This window comes from Aulonocara sp. 'chitande type north' Nkhata Bay, linkage group LG14, assembly GCF_057382095.1.
Source record: "Aulonocara sp. 'chitande type north' Nkhata Bay isolate Kocher_YH1m ecotype deep benthic linkage group LG14, A_spYH_male_GT1.1, whole genome shotgun sequence".
NCBI classification, from domain to species: domain Eukaryota; kingdom Metazoa; phylum Chordata; class Actinopteri; order Cichliformes; family Cichlidae; genus Aulonocara; species Aulonocara sp. 'chitande type north' Nkhata Bay.
This window is the reverse complement of record NC_141357.1, coordinates 24,108,677-24,127,817: the sequence shown is the minus strand read 5'-3', so window position 1 is coordinate 24,127,817 and position 19,141 is coordinate 24,108,677. Positions and strand designations below refer to the sequence as shown.

At 41.3% G+C, this 19,141-nt stretch overlaps 1 protein-coding gene across 3 annotated transcripts in view; it reads left to right on the top strand.

The window, feature by feature from the left end:
• Positions 1 to 152: 152 nt before the first annotated feature.
• Positions 153 to 19,141, top strand: part of LOC147314617 (syntaxin-1A-like) — an 87,114-nt gene continuing 68,125 nt past the window's right edge. For 2 of the 3 annotated variants that reach the window (XM_086261670.1, XM_086261668.1), the window contains exon 1: positions 153 to 622. In XM_086261670.1, the coding sequence (XP_086117796.1) occupies positions 593 to 622 (30 nt within the window). In that variant the 5' untranslated portion in view covers positions 153 to 592. The remainder of the gene's footprint in view (positions 623 to 19,141) is intronic. The other variant, XM_086261669.1, reaches the window with a different exon arrangement.

Here is a 19,141-nt window from a genome sequence, read left to right as displayed (position 1 = left end):
AGCTTTAAATACAAAAATATGTTATTGAAGGCAATATTTCTGGGTCATTTCGAGCTCCTTGTACTGTTGCCATATCCGTCTGTTTCAACAGGGGTCGCTGTTCGCTTTGGCACAATGCAAAGTACCTGGGCGTTATCTCCGAACCTGCTCACCAGAGTCAACACAATTTCCCCCCTCAGGCAGGCTCCCAGTGCTTTTGGTTTTTGTGTCAAACTAACCTTCATGCAGTCGGACTAAATATGCAGCCAAAATAATAAAAGAGCTCCGAAAAGAATAAAGAAGAAAATAAATAAAATAAAGTCAATTAGTCCGGATTGAGGAAGTTGTGGGTGAGTAATGGGTTAACGGCGGAAGGCCTCGCTTCACCTTTATTGCGCGTCACCCAGCTCTGTAAAGTGGTCTCACCATCCCAGCATCCGAACCGAAGGGGGAAAATCACCGCCCCTTGCTGCCGCCAGACGCGCCTCTTCCTCTCGGTCGAGCTCACGTCTACCCGTCGGTCTCCGCCCCGCCGCTCCATCACCGTCACATACACCCAGAAGACAACGGGAACTGAGGGAATAACGACAATTTACCGGCGAAACGGGGAATCATGAAGGACCGCATGCAAGAACTTAAACATGTAAGTTTGTGTTTGTGTGCTTTCTGCTCAGCATCCACCTGTTAATGCGAACAGACGGGCTTTTTTTATGGAGCGATGTGTGCTCAGAAAGCTCCTGGCCACAGAGCGAGGTGCGCGGAGTGAGCAACAGTTGTGACTCTCGGGTCCTGATGGAAGCTCAAATGTAACGTTTTATTGTAGGAAACGAGCGCGTATTGCTGCCATGGTTTGCTGTGCGTAAATCGGGATGAAGCGCAGCAGACAGGAATGGTTTTAGATGTTAAAAACAAAGTAAAAGTCATTTTCTCAATGGCCCCTTTGATCTTTTTGTCAGTGTTGTGAAATGAGTTTAAAGGCTCTTTGGTGCTAAAGAAAGGGTCATCGGCTAAGACTTTGTACTTAATAGCATCAAATCTTTCTGGTGTCGCTGATTAATCCACTGCTGGTTTCCTTTTAGGATTTTTTTTGGAAATATGCCACCAGTGATATTAATTAATTTGTGCAGTGTGGTTTGATCGATCTGACCAACTATGGGTGTGTGACTCGAGTGGGGAAATTGGTCCCAGCTCGCCCATTCCACCTGTGAAATGTCCGCCCTCTGCGCGTCACAGGGGTCTTATCCAAGAACCTTTAAACACCAACAACAAGGAACGCAACGTTTTGTCTTTCAAACCCCTGCAATGTGCTTTATTAGGGATGTAGTCTTGTGGAAATGAACTCCGACACCATTTATTCTTACCACTGATGAGAAATAAAGCCTTGAAATCTTGCATTGCACCCTTTGACTTTCTGCCAGCTGTTTTTTTCTTTTCTTTTTTTTTTTTTAACAATTAAAAATTGTTTAAAAAAAGCTAACGTGGTAACAAGAAGACGTGTGATTGGATGGCTAACAGGTTTTTGGCTTGACTGATACAGAAGTACAGCCACTGAGTAGCATCCTCCACAGGAATGTTAGTTTCAGCTTCATATAGGCTACTTTCTGTGTGTGTGGTGGTAAAGTGGCCATTGTCAGATCTGGGTAATTGGCAGTTAAGCTGAGGAGAGGGGAAACAATTTGCAGCTCTTCAGTTTTCAGTGAAGATCTAGCTATGAATTGGTCACAAGGGAGACAACCCAGCATTGCCAAGTGTGTGTGTGTGAGAGAGAGAGAGAGGCGTGCCTTCAGCCTGCCATGCTATGTCTTTGGAGTGCTGGAAAGATGCAGTTGTATCATTGAGAAAGAGAAAGATGGAGAAATAGTCCAAATTTTCCTCAGCAGCTTCAGTGTGAATCATCAGCCAGTCCACAAACACCCTGATTCTATTTTCTTTTATCAGTTTTGATCATATCCGTCGTGTCTGAGAAATGGCAGCTGGAGAAGCTCAGCCAGACCTATTTCAGACAAACTGCACCAAATAAAACTGGAATAAATTGCAAGTCACAGAGAGCTGCTTCCCATCAGCATTAGATTAATATTGGTTTCCTCTTCAGCTTCAAGTTAATGTGGCTTCTTGATTCTTATCTGTCTCTGAAGGGCCGGCTGTAGATGGGATTGTGTCAAAAACCGAACAGTAAGCAGTGACAGTAATTTAGTTTCTGATTATTCTATAGTTACTTTAATCTCATTTTTATATTAAATATATTTACAAGTTTCCAGGACCCAAAAACCCTTGTGTGGCTGACCAATCGTATAGACGAAAGATTATTAGTATAATAATAGAAAAGCGAAGAAACAATTATCAGTCGTATTTATGTGATAAACGATCCATTTTTAATCTAATAGGGCCCTGACTTTTTCAGAGCTCCAGCTTTCGTGTAGAGATGTGTTTAGAGAAATATTTTGCAGACCTTTGCAATTAAGTCTGCCGAGCTTGAGAGCTTGGTCAGTTTATTGCCAACACTTAAGCTCAAGAACAAGAACTTGTAGCATACTCATTGGTTTGTTTAGCACCCAGTACCTGAAAGTAGCTCTGCAAATAACTGCACTTTTTATATTTCTCCTCTCAGGTGGACAAGACGGGAGAAGATCAAGTTCTATATTGTGCATGCTCATAAACCCACCTCTTGTGGCTTTTCATTATTTTTGCTTTGGATTTTCTATTTCCACTGTTGTATTGGTTTTAATGAGATTTGGGAGTTTCGGGAGGCCACCTTAACACTAGGGGAAATCTTAGATTCCCATGATCCCAGGAACTTTTACTTCAAGATCTCTGTGGACTAGCAGCATAACAGAGCATCCTCGCTTTGGGAATAGAAACTAGAGGAACTCATGATGACCACTCGCTAGTGACTCAGTCAGTGTTGCAACCTATTTAGGCTTAAGTACATTAAGGGAGACATGTGGAGGTTTCTTTCTTAGCCAGCAGTCACCACAACATAAACCTACATAGAGTACTGTGCAGTTGTCTTAAATCACCACTAATTCTTTATATTTTGTTAGGAAAGTGAGAAATAATTGCAGCAATTTATTGAAATGTGCAAACATACTTGGAAGAGACACAGTCTATAAAGTAAAAACAGAGTTGTAGCTAGCTCGACAGTCTGTATTTGGTATGATCACCTTTATTCTTCAGCAGCCTGAACTCTCTTTTCATGTAATTTCTTTAAGTAGTCTTTGGGTACAGTTGCAGTAGCTCTCTGGGCTTCTTCAAGGACGTTCAAAGCGCTTCATTGGATGTTTGCTGCCTATTGTTCTGTTTTGTCAAGATGACAGTGTGTTTGGCATCACTGTCATGCTGAAAAATGAAGTTGCTGCCAATCAGATGCTTTCCAGATAGTACCTCATGGTGCATTAGTATCTCATGGTACTTTTCCTGTGTTCATAATTCATCCCATTTTGACACGCTCTCAAACAGCACTGCCTGAAGTGCAACCCCAAAGCATGACACAGCCTTTACCGTGTATCACAGATGGCTCCTGACCTTCTCTGTACATACTGACAACAATTTGAACCAAAGATTTCAAATCTGGCTTTGTTGCTCCATTTGACACGGTGCCACTGAGTCCTTTGCACATGTGTCAATACATAGATGTGCATGTTTCCCTTTTTTATTTTTTATTTTTTTTAAGCAAAATATAAAGAAATGAGAAGTGGTTCACAGCATTGTGTGTGTGTGTGTGTGTGTGTGTGTGTGTGTGTGTGTGTGTGTGTGTGTGTGTGTGTGTGTGTGTGTGTGTGTGTGTGTGTGTGTATATATATAATTATGGATGGTTGTTCAAAGATTTGTATGTGTTGTAGTTGAACAAGATAATAGATGATGTCTCCAAATCATGAAATGAAGGGTGGAGGGATTGAGCTCGGGGCAGCAGTCTTTTTGCCTAAATGTAACATCTGGAAGTCAGTTGAATCATTTCTCTGAAAAACAACACGAGCCTGTTTTACCATAATTGCACAGACTAAAGAAATAGAGTGGATTGTGTCCTGTATCTGCTCTGTGTCAGTATTGATCATAACTATCTTATAGTATTTGCATTTGTTAACACTTGCTTTGCGGGTTTAATTTAAGAACTTTTGGTGATTTCTAAAAGTGTTGGTGTTATCATTTATTTGGACTTTGTGATTAGTTCTTCAGTGTAAAATAAGCAAACCCATTCAGCTAGAAAACCTCCCCCATTATATAAGAATTCTTTTTCACATCGAAACAAAGCATATCAGGAGCAAACGGAGGACTTGTGAGCTTTACAGATTTTGTTGCTTATGTGTCTTTGTGTGTGTCACACTGCAAGTTTACTCAGCCATGTGCTCGTGTGTCATTTTGGCAGGAAATTGAGTTTTGCTCATATTTGTGTGAGGGTACAGGTTCTGCTCCAACACTGCCCATATGCACATAAAGCTACTTTATGAGCTCAACACCTGCCTACGACTCTGCTCTCCCAATAACTCGTTAGCTTGCTGCCTAAAGCCGCCCGACTTAATAATAAGGATGGCCACACGGCTTCCTCCCTCCCCTCACCTTGTCCCAGCACTCCCAGTTGGCCCAGCAGTGATTTGGTGACAGATGGTGATGATGTGACGCATTTGTCAGCCTTCCTCGAGCTCTGAAACCTAAAGGGAAAAACACTGATGAGTTTATTACAGATTCCACACACCACAGGGACTGTTATAAATCTAATGTGATTGTTTATCATTTTGCAGCAGCGAGTTATTCGTTTAGGCCGGCATTATGAGCGCTGCACCTGTAACAGTTAATTTCGCCTTCAGATTTTTTTCCCTGACATTTTATCAGCTCTTTTTCTTCAGTCTTGTCATTTGATTGACTGTATCTGCCTCTGTTCCTATCTCTGTGTCTTTAATAGTAAGCCTCTCTTTTCCTTTCTTTCTCTATGTAATGGTGAGTTCGGCCATTATTGCTCTTTGCTCTCTTCCTATCAGTGATTTATCAGATGGCTTCCTGTCCTCCCCTAGATTTTTCCTTTCCTTTATCCCTCCTCGCTTCTCTAGACAGCCTTGTTAGCCATTGTTGGCTCAGGCAGCTCTTTATGTCTCTGAATGCTGGGGCTAATCACTGTCGCTACCTGTTTGGCATTGGAGTGACACATTAACTAATAGGACAGTTGTCAACAAAGCCCATTCGTGTCTTTAAAAGTCTTGTTTTTATTTCATTTACCCACCTTTTTTGTTGCATTTTGTTCTGTGTCTTTATCTTTTTTTTTTCTTCTGTCCCGGACCTGAACTTTACTGTTGACCCTTTTTATTGACACTACCGGCAGTGAGGAAAAAGAAGCCACTTTGGTGGCTGTTGAACTGAACGCTGATCCTAGGGGGGGTCAGAGGTTTTGTTTGTCGTCGTTCAAAGCTTTGAGCCTCTGTAAACTGCAGGGCAAACTGGCTGGTTTCTGCTTGTGACCAACAAATGAGACTTTTCTGTAAAATTATGGCTTTGAGGAATAAACTAACGTTGTTATTGCACTATATTATCAGAAAGGCACACAGACTGACACAAACACATTATTCATTAACAGATAAATGCTGCATAATTGCATTAATGAGCCATGAAATGAGTGTGACCGATCTGGCATTTCACCAGAGACTTGTCTGTCTTTGCAAATGAGGTGACAGTTGCAATGATATCCAATATCTCTTGGCTGTTAATAGACATTAGATATGTGTGAATGGACTGTCGTTTGTACCACTGTTTGCTGAATATTGACTCCTAGAATTAATGCAAATCACCATGTTGCTTGTGGCGTTTTCTGCGTGCCAAAATCATGTTGCGTCTTCTCATAAGGATGGCAGCTTCGAAGAGGCATGAGCTAAAAGAAATCCTAATAATAAATAGATGATTCTGTAATCAAACTATTCCCATCTGTTGTGGGAGACTTAGCTTCAGGTCATCTTTGTTACCGCTGCTAAAATTGAATTTTTAATGTGCTGACCCCTCTTTTCTCATCATCTTATAATTAATGGCAGCAGAAGGGCTCTGTAGCTGTGCCGATAACATCTTTTTATCACCGATGTTTCTTGGTGATTAAGGTTGTGAATTGCCATTGTCCTTATTAGTCCCGGTTTAGCTCTGTCTGCATTTGTAGGTAGTTAATATTGTGGTACAGATATTTTTAACTAAGTCCTCTGGAGTAAACAAGAACATATAACAATATTTGTGCTCACTGTCGCGGACCCTGCAGTTTCCTTTGGTTTCAATTGCTTTTATTAAACACGCTCTAGTCACCTTCTATCAGATGCCACTGCTGTCTCAGGTAAACACAAGGTGTGTTTCAAGCTTATGTGACTTGGTGCCTCATTGTTAGGTGTTAATAGCTCATAGGCCACTTTCAAAAAGAAGAAAAAGTTAAAGTGTGTATCTGGTTGTAGAGGAGTAAAAATAGATGCTGCCACAGTTCTGTACTGTTTATATCAGCGCTGAAGGCATGAGAACTCACTGCAGTATTCTCCAGAAAGACAGACGTCGCCACTCAGACGAAACCTCCAGATCAGCACAGGTACAGCAAAAGAAGACAAGACTGGAAGCAATGAAGTCACAGAGGTTTAATTTTTCCCCTGAGCTTGTATTTTGTTTCCCTTCCAGAAAGCCTCATCTTTCGAGACTGTTGCAACATGGCCTCTGTATAGCTTCTTTACTGATATATCATTAAAACGGAGAGTTGCACAACCAGCCAAAAAGAACACCAAAGTGCGGCTTGTACCACCGGATGGGACGTCACTTTTGTTGTCTGCTGCTGAGTGAAAATGGTGAACTTAATGGGCCCTTAAGGCCTGAGTCGCAGTCGCATAGAGCAGGGGTGGTCAACCAGTCAGAGACCAAGAGCCACTTTTTTCCTTGCCTTGAACAATCCTCTTCAAATCTGGCTTGTATTCCGTTGTTGCCACTCGAAGCAATGAGTGTCAGTCAGAACAGGTCGATGCTTTGATTTCACATGTTTTAGGGTAGAAAACACAGACTTGCAGACGTATGTTGACCCAAACATTGACAGTATCTTAAGCGCAGCCCGTTTGACATTGGGGTATTTTTCCATTGGCACACTTTTCCAGAACTCAATGGTCCCTTCCCTTAAAGCAGGTTTCAATTGGTCCTCCTTACAAAGATCGATCATCTCCAACTCAGCCGCAGCTTCACCTGTGACTAGCAGGACTTTCAAACAGTCCATCTGTGCATTAAATGGGTCGATGAGGAACACAATCTGTGGCCTTTTCAATTGTAGATCATGAAACCGGGTCACAAAGCTTTCGTGCAAGTTTTCAACCAGCGTTTCATATCTGGCTCTTTGCTTACTCAGGGCAGCGCTGGCGACTTGCCCGCTGGCTTTTAGCAGAGTGGGGAAAATGCGATAAATCTACCTTTTGAATATGTGTCTTGAACAGCTTCAGTTTGTTAACAAACGCAAACACACTTTGCACCAGGTCAGGCAGCATTTTTAACTTACCCTGCAGGGTCAGGTTCAGTCTGTCCAAGTGACACAGCATGTCGACCAAAAAGGCCAGATCCATAACCCACTTGAGGTCCGAGAGCTCGGGATAGTCCTTGTCCTTCTCTTCCATAAACAGTTTTACGGCATCCAAAAGTGAGAGAGTACCTGGCCTTTTGACACCCACCTCACAGTGCACTGCAGTGGCAAGTCAGTGATGAGATTCTTGAATTGGCTGCGGTTAAGCGCATGTGTGCGGGTGTAGTTGACGATTTCCATCACAGGCTTCATGATGTTATCTAAATTGAGTGATTTAGACACAAGTCACTCCATGTGGATGATGCAGTGGAAATTCCAAAACTCAGGAAGAGTTTGGTCAGCTTTGCACAACCCCACAAGCACGTTCACAGATCCCATCATAGCTGGTGCTCTGTCCGTGGCTATTGCAGTTAATTTCATTATAGGCAGATTTGCTTTTTCAAATGCAGCCATCATGGTTTCTTTCACATCTATGTCATGGGTTCTGTCTTTTAATGGCACAATATCAAGGAGTTCTTCTTTGATCACACAATCGTTTGACACAGAGCGTGCAAATATTGCCAACTGAGGCTTGTCTTGTATATCACAACTCGTGCTTGCGAAGTTCAGTCAAAATTCCTGGTCGAGGTTAGCATGGAGTGAGCTGAAGCTGCACTGAAGATTTGAAGCACATTTTACTACAACAACAACAACCACAACCACCTTTGATATGAATGTAAGAGCCGCATGAAACCAGGCAAAGAGCCGCATGTGGCTCGAGAGTCGCGGGTTGGCCACCCCGGCATACAGACTGGTTGGTGATCTCACCACCACCACCACCCCTGACAACCTCCATAACCACCTTTGATTTCTTTGGTTGCTAGGAGGTTGCCGCGGTAGTCTGGAGTATGCATGGACGATGGTAATAGTGATACTTCAGAAAGTACAACGCAAATAACAGACAGTAAAAGTTAGAAAAGTTGTGCCTTACCACGGCCAACACGTTTGGAAAAAGCACAGCTTTTACTTTGAAGGTGAACATTTAGTTTTGTGACTGTTCAGCTAGAAGTAAGCGAATGTCTGCTGGTAGGTGAGTGTGTTCCATATGAACACTGGGCAGTAATCTGCTAATCAAAGCAATTGCAAGGAGGTTTTCAGAGCAGCAAACCTGAAGACTTCTTCCGTTTGCTCCATTCGATGACTGCTCGATGGTCGTCGACCTCACTGTAGGCCTGTGTGACTGGGGCCCGAGACACAAGTTTGTGTTTGGTTTTGTTTTATTTTACCCACTTTTTACTTTTGCTTCCACCAAGTGTTACATTAGTGGTCCTTCACAAGCACCTGTATGTGATGAATTCGTAGTGATAGGCTGATATGAGTATTGCCATAGCCTGGTCAGTCGTAGAATCATTATCAAAAGACACCTTCGGTCATCAGGCACGGCTTAGAAATGACAACATTCAACATATTTCTTAGTGTTTTCCTTTCTCTCTGTCCTCCGGGTGTCCCTGTATCTTACTTTGTTTTTCACCTCCTATTTTATTTTCAAGGGACTTCCTTCTTGTGGCTTTGCTTCCTGCCATCATTATTACCCGACTGAATTCAGTTATGCCTTATTATCTTTCTCCCTGGTTCATATTTTGTCTTTATGCCTTCCCTAAGTTAATCTGTCGAATCATCAACCTTCCTGTCTTTTTCCTATTTCTGAGTTGAGCTTTCATTATCAACTTTTGGACTGTTATTTTCTTTTCTCATAGTTTTTACTTTGTTGGATTTTTGCTGCTGTGTCCCTCCAGCACTCTTTTGATAAGTTAAACTTTATTTAAATTGCCTGTTTTTGTCTCTCTGTTGTGTTAGTAACTTGGTTCAATTTTCCCCAATTACTGAAAATAGATGTTTTTGCAGAACAGCATCAGTAAGTCCTCGGGAACTGCTGAAGCTGTGAATACCATCCTGACACCATCAACTTTTAAACTGATTGAGAAAACTTTCTAGTGAAAAGCTTCTCATTTACACATCTGTGTTTCTGTTCATCAGGAATCTTTAAAATCAATATTCATGGATACTTTGTTGTAGATAATAAGGTATCAGCCTGTTCATGCTAAATGCTTTTCTGTGTTCACAAACTGCTTACCGTGACAACTGTTGTTGGGTGCAAAGCAGGAAGCTTTATGTACTCTTTTCTTTTTTTTTTTTCTTTTTTTTAACCTTTCTTTTTGCACATGGAGTCAAACCAGAGCAGTATAATTATGAGCCTGAGAAACAAAATCATGTTTGTTTGTTTTTTTTATTCTTTTTGATTATTCTCTGTAGATTCATAAGATACCCAAGTTATTTAAGCCACAATAGTGTAATAAATAAAATAAAATGTAACATCAGTTTGGTGTTCATCCCTCTGGGTCCTGATTTTTATAGATAGCAAATGCTATTTCTTTAGAGAAAGAGAAGAGTGATACCACCAGAACGGATAATTACGGTACCTTTTTATTACTAAAATACTGAAAGTGTGATGGTGGCTATTTTTGTTTGTATTTTTGGATTAGGTTAGATTTGCAACAGTGCCATTTTCGCCTCCTTTAGCTTCAAGTTATCACTAAGGTAGCAGCTATGGCTAACAATAAAGTGGTACCGATAACATTTGATGCCTCGCTCTCACATTATCAGTATTGCCTCTGTATAATGTTAACAACAGTGGTAATTTAGCAGGATAATGGTTATTTGTGTCTAAAATGTGTTATGTTTCTCTTCAAAGTCCCTGATTGAAGTTAAAAAAGTTTACCATCAATGGTAGCAGTCTGCCTTAACGAATAAACAGGAAAAAATCCAGGCTGTAGCTTAACACATTATGCCTCGTAATTTTTACAATCGACCCGGGTGTTGCAGTCAAGGTTTGAAATTCTTGCATCGCGACGACCCTGAATTTGGCTGCGTTTACTATTACAAATGCTTTAAAGCTGAAATGACGGTTAAACTGATGAGCAAACACTCTAACGCCAACATAACTTTAATATTTTGATGAAAGTCACTTTTCAAGCAAGACTAGAGAACAAATTCAGTGATTTTCTACTTTTTTTTTTTTTTTTTTCCACTTGCATCACCAGAAACTAAATTCTGTAGCTTCGAGCACACCACCTTGGGTTTGAGATATCAAGGGCACTTTTAACTTTATTTATTCCTGACTTAAATACCAAAATGTAATCAGTTAATGGAGATCAACAGCTGTAATTGTTTTGTTTGAAATTTGCCATTTTGTTTCAACCGGTGCTTCCTGACAGCCTGTTTTTCCTCTGCACTTCTTGTCATATAGCTCTTTCATCGCTCCTTCATTTGGTTTCTCTGCATCTTGATTTCTTTGACATCCTTCTCACTTTCAGTTACATTTCCTCCATATCTGGAATATAATTGCTTTAGTGGTGCATTGGTGCTGTCATAATCCCTCATGGTAAGCGAGATACCAAGCAAAGCACTTAATATATTCCCCAGGGAAGAAAGAGAAGAGACTAGGGGTGGGCAAAGCCATAGTATAAACGATGACAGCATATCTTTTCACTGCCTGTGATCTGTCATTAAAGTTCAATTGGAGCTTTTATGACATTTTCTCACCCACTCCTTTAACGGTGAAGACTGGCCAACGATCCACTGCTTCCTACACACATGCTCAGGGCAAACAAGTTTGTGTATGAACAGCATGTCACTTATATATTCATATCCATACCCATAGGCCAATTATGAGCAAGCCATAACGGGAGTAAGCATGCACTGTTTAGTCTAAAAGGTCAGTCATCTCGTGAGCTCCTTCGGCAGAAAACGACACCTGTAGGAACTACAGACATTGGAAATCTGGTCAGGAAATCAGGATTCACACGAAATCTTCCTATGAACATGATAAGATATTATTTAACCAATAACTGTGTGCCACTTCGTATTAAGACAGGTTTAAATCACTCTGATGCTACGATATTTCTAAATTGGAAGTATTTCCTCCTCTGGTCTGAAAAACACAATCGCATCGTTTGCATATTCCACTTGTGGATCAGTTGTCGTACCTCGGTCACCACCCCTCAAATGCACAGCGACACACATAGTGACTCTTGTCGGTGAGTCAGCCATCACTGAATTAGTTTCCATTTTCCATTTGTAGTTTTTCCTGTGCTTGTAGTCTTTCTTCTTCTTCAGCATGTAAGGATACACTGCATCGCAGTCTTGTTGTCATATGCTGCCTCCTTCAGTTCTGAAAGAGTTGCAAATCTGTCAGATCTGTGTCGTTTGATATTCCACTTAAGAAATACACTCAGAGGCCACTTCATTAGTTAACCTACTTAACTGCTTGTTAATGTATAAGTCGGTGACTTGATACGTTCAGACAGATCAAGATGACCCGTGAGATTCAGACCAAGCATCGGAAAAATCTCAAACTAGTTTCTTGAACATGACGAGAATCCACTGTACTTAAATGGTCTCCACAGCCACCAGATCTCAGTAGCAGCATGTGCAGCAACTATGCGATGCTATCGTGTCAACATGGGCCCAAATCTCGGAGTGTTTCCATCACCCTGTTGAGTCTGTGTAATGAAGAAGTAAGCCAGTTCTGAAGGCAAAACAAGATTTGCCGAATAAAGTGGCTGGTGAGTGTCTAGCAGAATGAAATGTTGATACTTCTGAGAGCAAGGTATCACAACTAGAGATGGCACGATACCACTTTTTTATGTCCGATACCGATACCGATATCATAAATTTGGATATCTGCCGATACCGATATGAATCCGATATAGTGTTTTTTAATCAACAAAACTGTTTTTTAAAATATCTTGCTGCATTTTGCAAGTCTGCAAGTTCATACTCAAGTTTAAAACAACAACTACACTAAAGCTATTCTGTTATACCTGTATACAAAAAAAATATTTCATAGTTCAGCAATACTGATCAATCTAATAAACTTAGACCTACACCATCCTCCCTATTCTGGTATTTTAAAGAGTACTTAGCGTAAATATTAAGCAACCTAACTAATAGGGTTCCAACTCCCAGCAACAACATAAATAAATAAAAAATAGAGAACCACCCCTCACGCGCCACCTCATGATGCTTAATCGACGTAATCAACCTTAATTTGATGCAGTGTGAAAAAAAATGCACAGAAATCAATTATTTTTCAAGAAATATTAAATAGATTCAACATCTTTCTTCAACAAAATTGCAGACTGCACAGATGGTACCTTCCCAAAGTAAAAAGTACTATAGCTTACTAGGGTGTATATATTAGACTTAATAGTTACTATATACAGTAATTGACTTCTATTCATTTTACATCAAATTAAAACTTTGGGTGTCAGATAATTATTTATTAAAAGCTCGACATTTTAAATGAGAATAAGAAAGAAAAGTCTGTCTTTGTGCCCCCTTTTCCCTGTTCATGCCCTATCGGCCCCCCTGGCTAAACTTTGCTAGATCCGCCCCTGCACAGTTACAGCCGTCAGCTGCGTAGAAAAAGATCCTGGTGTAGAAATTAATATTAAATAAATTCTAACAACAGCTTATCAAGCTTAAACGTTCTGTTGTTGTTCAGCCGCTGGTTTCCTCTTTCTGGTGCAAAGTGGGCCAAAAACAAACAAGAGAGACGGAGTCGCGACAGAAAAGCCGATCAGCTGATCAGTTTCACGATTGAAGTAGCAGCCGGAGAGCGAGAGGCAGTCGCTTGTTAAGCTTAACGTGGGAATGCTTTACAAACATTCAGAGATGGACTTACACACTTGCTTTACTTCTCTCGGGGATAACTTTGTCGGAGATGAAATGCCAGGTTGCTAGCGAAGCTCCACATGCTATCCAGACCACCGACAGGTCCCGCATGCCACAGCTGCTCTATCACGTGATGCATACTGCTCCGACCGGCTAACGTTCTGAGGTGAGTTACGGCGTGTTGCAAGTTTTGTGAGGTGCTTTCGTGATATTTAATGGATCGGATTACATTTTTTATTTTTCTCCGATATCCGATCCAGTAATTTAGGTCAGTATCGGACCGATACCGATACGTAATATCGGATCGGTCCATCTCTAATCACAACATACACAACATAGCAATTGGTGGTCTTGGCAAGAGATGGTGAGATAGTAAAGAAGAAAAGACAAACAGTGCAGGTCTGAGGAGGGAGAGCGAGACAAAGGTAACTGAGTCCATGCTGTGTGGGCTCACTGCTGTAATGATTCTGTAGTGAAGCTGGAGTCTGGAGGAAGGAGAGCGAGAGAATGACTGACAGGAAGAATGAGAAAGAAAAAGGAAGACCATTAAAGGGGGAGGACGTTGAGGAGGATTGTTAGGAAAGGGAAATTGTTGCACATGTTCACACTTTGACACTGTGCTGCTGTAGTGGCAGCGCTGCATCTGTTCTCCAACCCACATTATTCTCCTTCATCTATCTACCGCGTGCTCTGTACACTGTAGGCACAGCTTATAATACAGTCTTGTTAACCTCAGCCACATCTGTTCTTTTTTTTAATGGAATATAAAACATTCACCCATCTAGTTTATGAAGCATATCCTTTTCTAACTAAAGTGAAACTAAACCCCCAAAATTAAAAAAAAAAAAAAATATGAAGGAGGAACATGTAGTATAACTCGTGTTGGCTTAGCCAAACAGCTAAGCCAACACGATGGGTTAGGGTTAGCTGTTATAATATGGTAATAGCAAAAAAGTAATGATTAGAGCTCTGGAACTAAGATTGGAACAAGAGATTTCCACTAAAAGGACCCTGTTAGCCCTTGGCTCCAGGAAACGTCTTTAAATGGGTTTTAATGACTGGCTTTAAAATGTTATTTCTTGTGTTGATTCTTTAACCCTTTTGGAGGAAAAACTTCATGTTTTAGGTTGGCGTAGGTGCCAAATAACTGCCTTTGTTCAGAAGCCCCACAATCTCTCCTTTTAAGTCAATCGTGGCTCAAGAGTTGGGAGTTCGCCTTGTAATTGGAAGGTTGCCGGTTCGAGCCCCGGCTTGGACAGTCTCGGTCGTTGTGTCCTTGGGCAAGACACTTCACCCGTTGCCTACTGGTGGTGGTCAGAGGGCCCGGTGGCGCCAGTGTCCGGCAGCCTCGCCTCTGTCAGTGCGCCCCAGGGTGGCTGTGGCTACAATGTAGCTTGCCATCACCAGTGTGTGGATGTGTGTGTGAATGGGTGGATGACTGGATATGTAAAGCGCTTTGGGGTCCTTGGGGACTAGTAAAGCGCTATATAAATACAGGCCATTTACCATTTACCTTCATTTTACCTGGAAGTCCCACTGAGATCAAATCTCTTTCACCTGTCCATGTTAGCAGCCATGCAAACTAAACAAATCTCGAAAAATGCTACAGATTCAACATAAACTAGTTACCCACAACACGAAACATAAAACACTCGTGGCCACTTCAGAGAAACATCCACAAGTCTCATTCACTGTATCCTTATGATGCTTTTAAATCCACTAATAGATATAGATATGTTTAAGTTGAGCTCTTTCTGTAAATTAATTCTGTGTTCAAGCTGCACACTTGTTTGCTTAAAGATTGTGGTTTGGGTTAAACATGCTCCCCTTTGCAACATGAACCCTGCAGTTTATTTAAAGTGGGTCCTAACAAATCATCCACATGTGTCAAGTTGGAGTGAGACCAGTCTCTCTGTTGCTGTAGCTGGCACAATACCTTTTTTCATATCTCTGTGATGCCAGCAGCTTCTGATGGCAGCATTTGACACCCTGGAAGGAGGAATAGCCTGTCATTGTCTTTTTCTTTTTTTCCTTGGTGAGTTCCTTCTTTCGATTTGTGCCATTTCAGTAAATTGGCTGTGGTTTGATTGCAGAGTGTTGTTGAGTGTTGAAAATCTAGACAGGTGGTGTATTGAGCTCAGATGATTGATAAGAAAGAGAACAGTAGATGTTCTTCTGTGTGATTGCTTACACAATATTTTATGTTTTTACTCAAGGCCAAAACTGCAAAGCACCTTTTTAGATTCATATCTTAGATCAACGCAGTATTGAGCTGTATTTTTTTTAAAAGCGCGTTACCAGCAGGAGTCAATGGACAAACCAGTGCATACGAAGAAATGAACCACATTGCTTTTTCCAGCTGACTGCATCTGCTGAAATTCACACTTGCCATTAGTGTATGTGCCCTTAAAGATGGAGACTTGTTGATTTTCTCTGCTGCTGGTTCTATATGAGAGAAGAGGGAACAGTAATGTGAAAAGACCTGAATTAATTTTACAGTTGGCTGGTCTTCTGGTTCAGTCTATCACTTCCTGTGTCCTCTCATCACCCATACTGCTCCATGGTTGTGTAACCTGTCTCGATAGCCCTACGCTGTGTCCTTCTCGTTCATCAGTCGGTCACGCAGTTAGCCAATCAGTGGATCAATCGATCAGTGAGGTTTGTGAAATTGTGATTTCGATGTGTCAGCACCATCTCTGTACCATCAGTGCTATGCCACAGATGGCTGTCCCTTCCCAAGCCTGGTTCTGCCGGAAGTTTATTCTTGTTAAAAGGGAGTTTTTCCTTCCCACTATCTCCAGGTGCTTGCTCATAGAGGTTCATCTTATTATTGCGGTTTTCACGGTATTCACTGCATTACGTTTATGTCCACTTGGTACAAGAATTTGTATCTTATATGGATTGACTTGTGTGTGGTCCTGCAAAAATCCAACAGCTCACCTGTGATGTGTAGGTTAAATGCTGATTGTTTGAACATTTGGTGTAGCAGTAGCCAGGAATCGCAGCACGCAAAGCACAGTGTAGTCAGTCACTGCAGCATTCTTTTATTTTTTTATTTTCAATTTTTTTATTGATGACTGCTTAATTATTCACTGATCAGCCACAACGTTAAAACTCACAGGTGACGGTAAAGCCGTTTGATTTTAGAACAAATGATAATCACAGTTATTTAGGTTAATTAGCACGAATAGTCATTAACTTAACAAAATGCCCTGCAGTGACTGAGTTTAATAAGATGTCACTTTACAGCAGATTTCCTCAAACTTTTAACATAATTAAACTATAATAAAGATAAAGAAAATAAAAAAGAGGTTGCGAGAGGCACAGGATACAGAGTTGGGCCCTGATTAGGGGGTTGCTTTTGATCAAAAAGCCTGTAGTCCAAGGGTAACTGCCAGTTCCTGGTAGCCTGCTTTCACCACGGGACATCTGCTGGTTCAGTCGGGGACAAAGAGAGGCCCAGGTGGCAGTGGATTTGCAGGTTTTAAAGGCATGCATGGCAGCCGTAGGCGAATGGCTGAGTCTGAATTTATAACACACAATAAAAGGGAAAAAAAAGAAGATCTTTGTAGCAAAAGTAGAAGCAAAAAAGCAACAGTTTATCCTAATTTATTTCTGTTTTCACAATATAGTTGTGAGTTGAATAATTGAAATTTATATTTAATTAATCGCCTAGCCCCAGGTGAAGTGGTTAACATCTGTTATCTGGTAACAAGGCAGTGGTCTGCATGGAAAACTTTATTACTTGGTCACATAGGATGACATAAATACCCTCTACTGCGAACTCTTCATGGCAACGGCGGTATCCTGCAGCATGACATTTTGCCCTGTCACACTGCAAAACTCATCAGCGACGTCTTCAGGAGTACAACAAAGAGCCCAAGGTGTTGATGTGGCCTCCAAATTCCCCTAGATCCCGACTTAATCAAGGAGGCATTTGCACATGTCTGCAACCAATAGAACCCAAAGAATCTGCTTCTCATGTCCTGGTGCCAGACTTTAAGGAGACCCCAAAAATGCCATGTTAATGCCCTGACCAGTCACAGCTGTTTACTGCGGGATAAGAGGAGTCTTCACAATAGTAGGCAGGTGAAGTGGTTTTAATGTTGTGGCAGATCAGTGCATGCACAGCCTCTAAATATAGTTTTTACTCGTACTCTCCTGCGGTGGTTGTTCTGGTGACAGATAAATGTAATTAAACCTGTGCCCTTCATAACAAAGTAATTCTGGGTATGATTTTCTGCTTTAAGCGAAAGTGAAAAATAACATTTCACTTGCTAGTTTTGCTGGTAGACCTTCCTGAATGCATATAAGCAGAGCGCAGATCTGCATATAAGCGTAGAGCGTTGAATGTCTCGAGGGCTTGAATGAGTACAGGCCATAGCGGTTTAAGTGGAGCTAGTTATTCAGTGTTTATCTCCGTGGGGACCAGTTGGAGCATTAAGCCTCAGAACAGGGGTTTATATTCAAATAATGTGCAAAATCAAGATGGCTGCAAAAAACCAGTGTGAGTTGATCGTGTAGCAGATTTGGCATCTTATTTGTTGCTTCTTAGTCATATTACTTTAAAAAAAGCAAACAAAAGCAATAAGGTAATGCTAAAATTATTCACTTTTTTTTTAATAGACTGAAATGACCAAAGACAATCTGAAACTCTAAAAAACATGAAATGAATGAAAAATACAAAATTAGTTTCCAGTTCACTTGGACCTGGAAGGACACGTGCCCATTTAGTTCCCTTGTAGTGAAGTGAGGGGTGAAGGACTTTAATACAGAGTCTTGTGTTCACTCTCTGACAAACTTTATGGCGCTTGAGCCCATGCAAAACTCGCTGTAAGACTGCAGTTTGAAAGTCGTGGTTCTTTTCCTCCTTTACTAGCAGATTCGAAATATCCTGTGAGCAGCAGGGCTTTGCAAACTGAGCGCAAATCTGCTACTATATCGTTCAGATTCTGCTGTTTCTAGCTTGGTGTTTGTCTACTGTAGGAAAATGAATAAATAATCAAAGGTTTGCGTGTCACTGAGTGAGCGCACATCTATAATGAATGCTACCTAGCTGTATTGGGATAATAAATCTGGTTATACACTCAGTGTTCCTCTGTGCAGCTGACACAGATTTTTATGAGTCATTTCTAATGGGACTGCAGGAAGCTGCTTGATTTGGCTGCAATACAAAGATGCAGGAAACGGGTCTGCTTTAATATGGTAACACAAAAGGACGATAAAGTACTGCTCACATGGGTGTCTACTTGAACTGTCTCTCACTGGTCTTACTCAGCTTATTTTCATATAAAACACTGCACAGAGTCTGAGAGCGTACATGCTTGCAAGCATATTTTATTCCCACCCCCCCATACCCCCTTTATTTAATCCGATTTCTTGTACATCAACATACTATTGCCTGCATGGCTTTTTGTTGCACATGTTAATGCACTTTAACAGCTTTCTGTAATTGTTTTGTTCCCCTGTTCTCCCTCTTTTTTTTTTTTTTTTTTTTCCTTTAATACCTTGGTGATAGGAACCGTGATTCTTGCAGCCTGCTCACTATGCCTGTTTTATCTCTCCCTCCCTCACACTTGGACTACATTTCCTCCTCCTCCTGTGTCTGTGCAGGCACTTTTGTCTTCATAGAGCGATATCTTGCTGGCATGGTGCCCGCATCAACTCTCTAATCTAATAAACACCATAATCAGGCCACTACTTGACTACACCACAGTTGGGGAGTTTCACCCGAGTGTGAGCCCCAGAGGCAGCAAGCATTCAAAGGTTCTGGTATGATGGGGGACCAGCTTGTATATAAAGCTCATTCTCTCTGTGTGTTTACCCTCTGCTGTATATTGCCAGTGTGCTAGCTACAGTGTGTATGCATGTTTGTGTGTCTTGCTCAGAGCATCTGTTGTGTGGATAGTCAAGTCTGTAGGCTCAGTGAAGAGCGCGGCACTA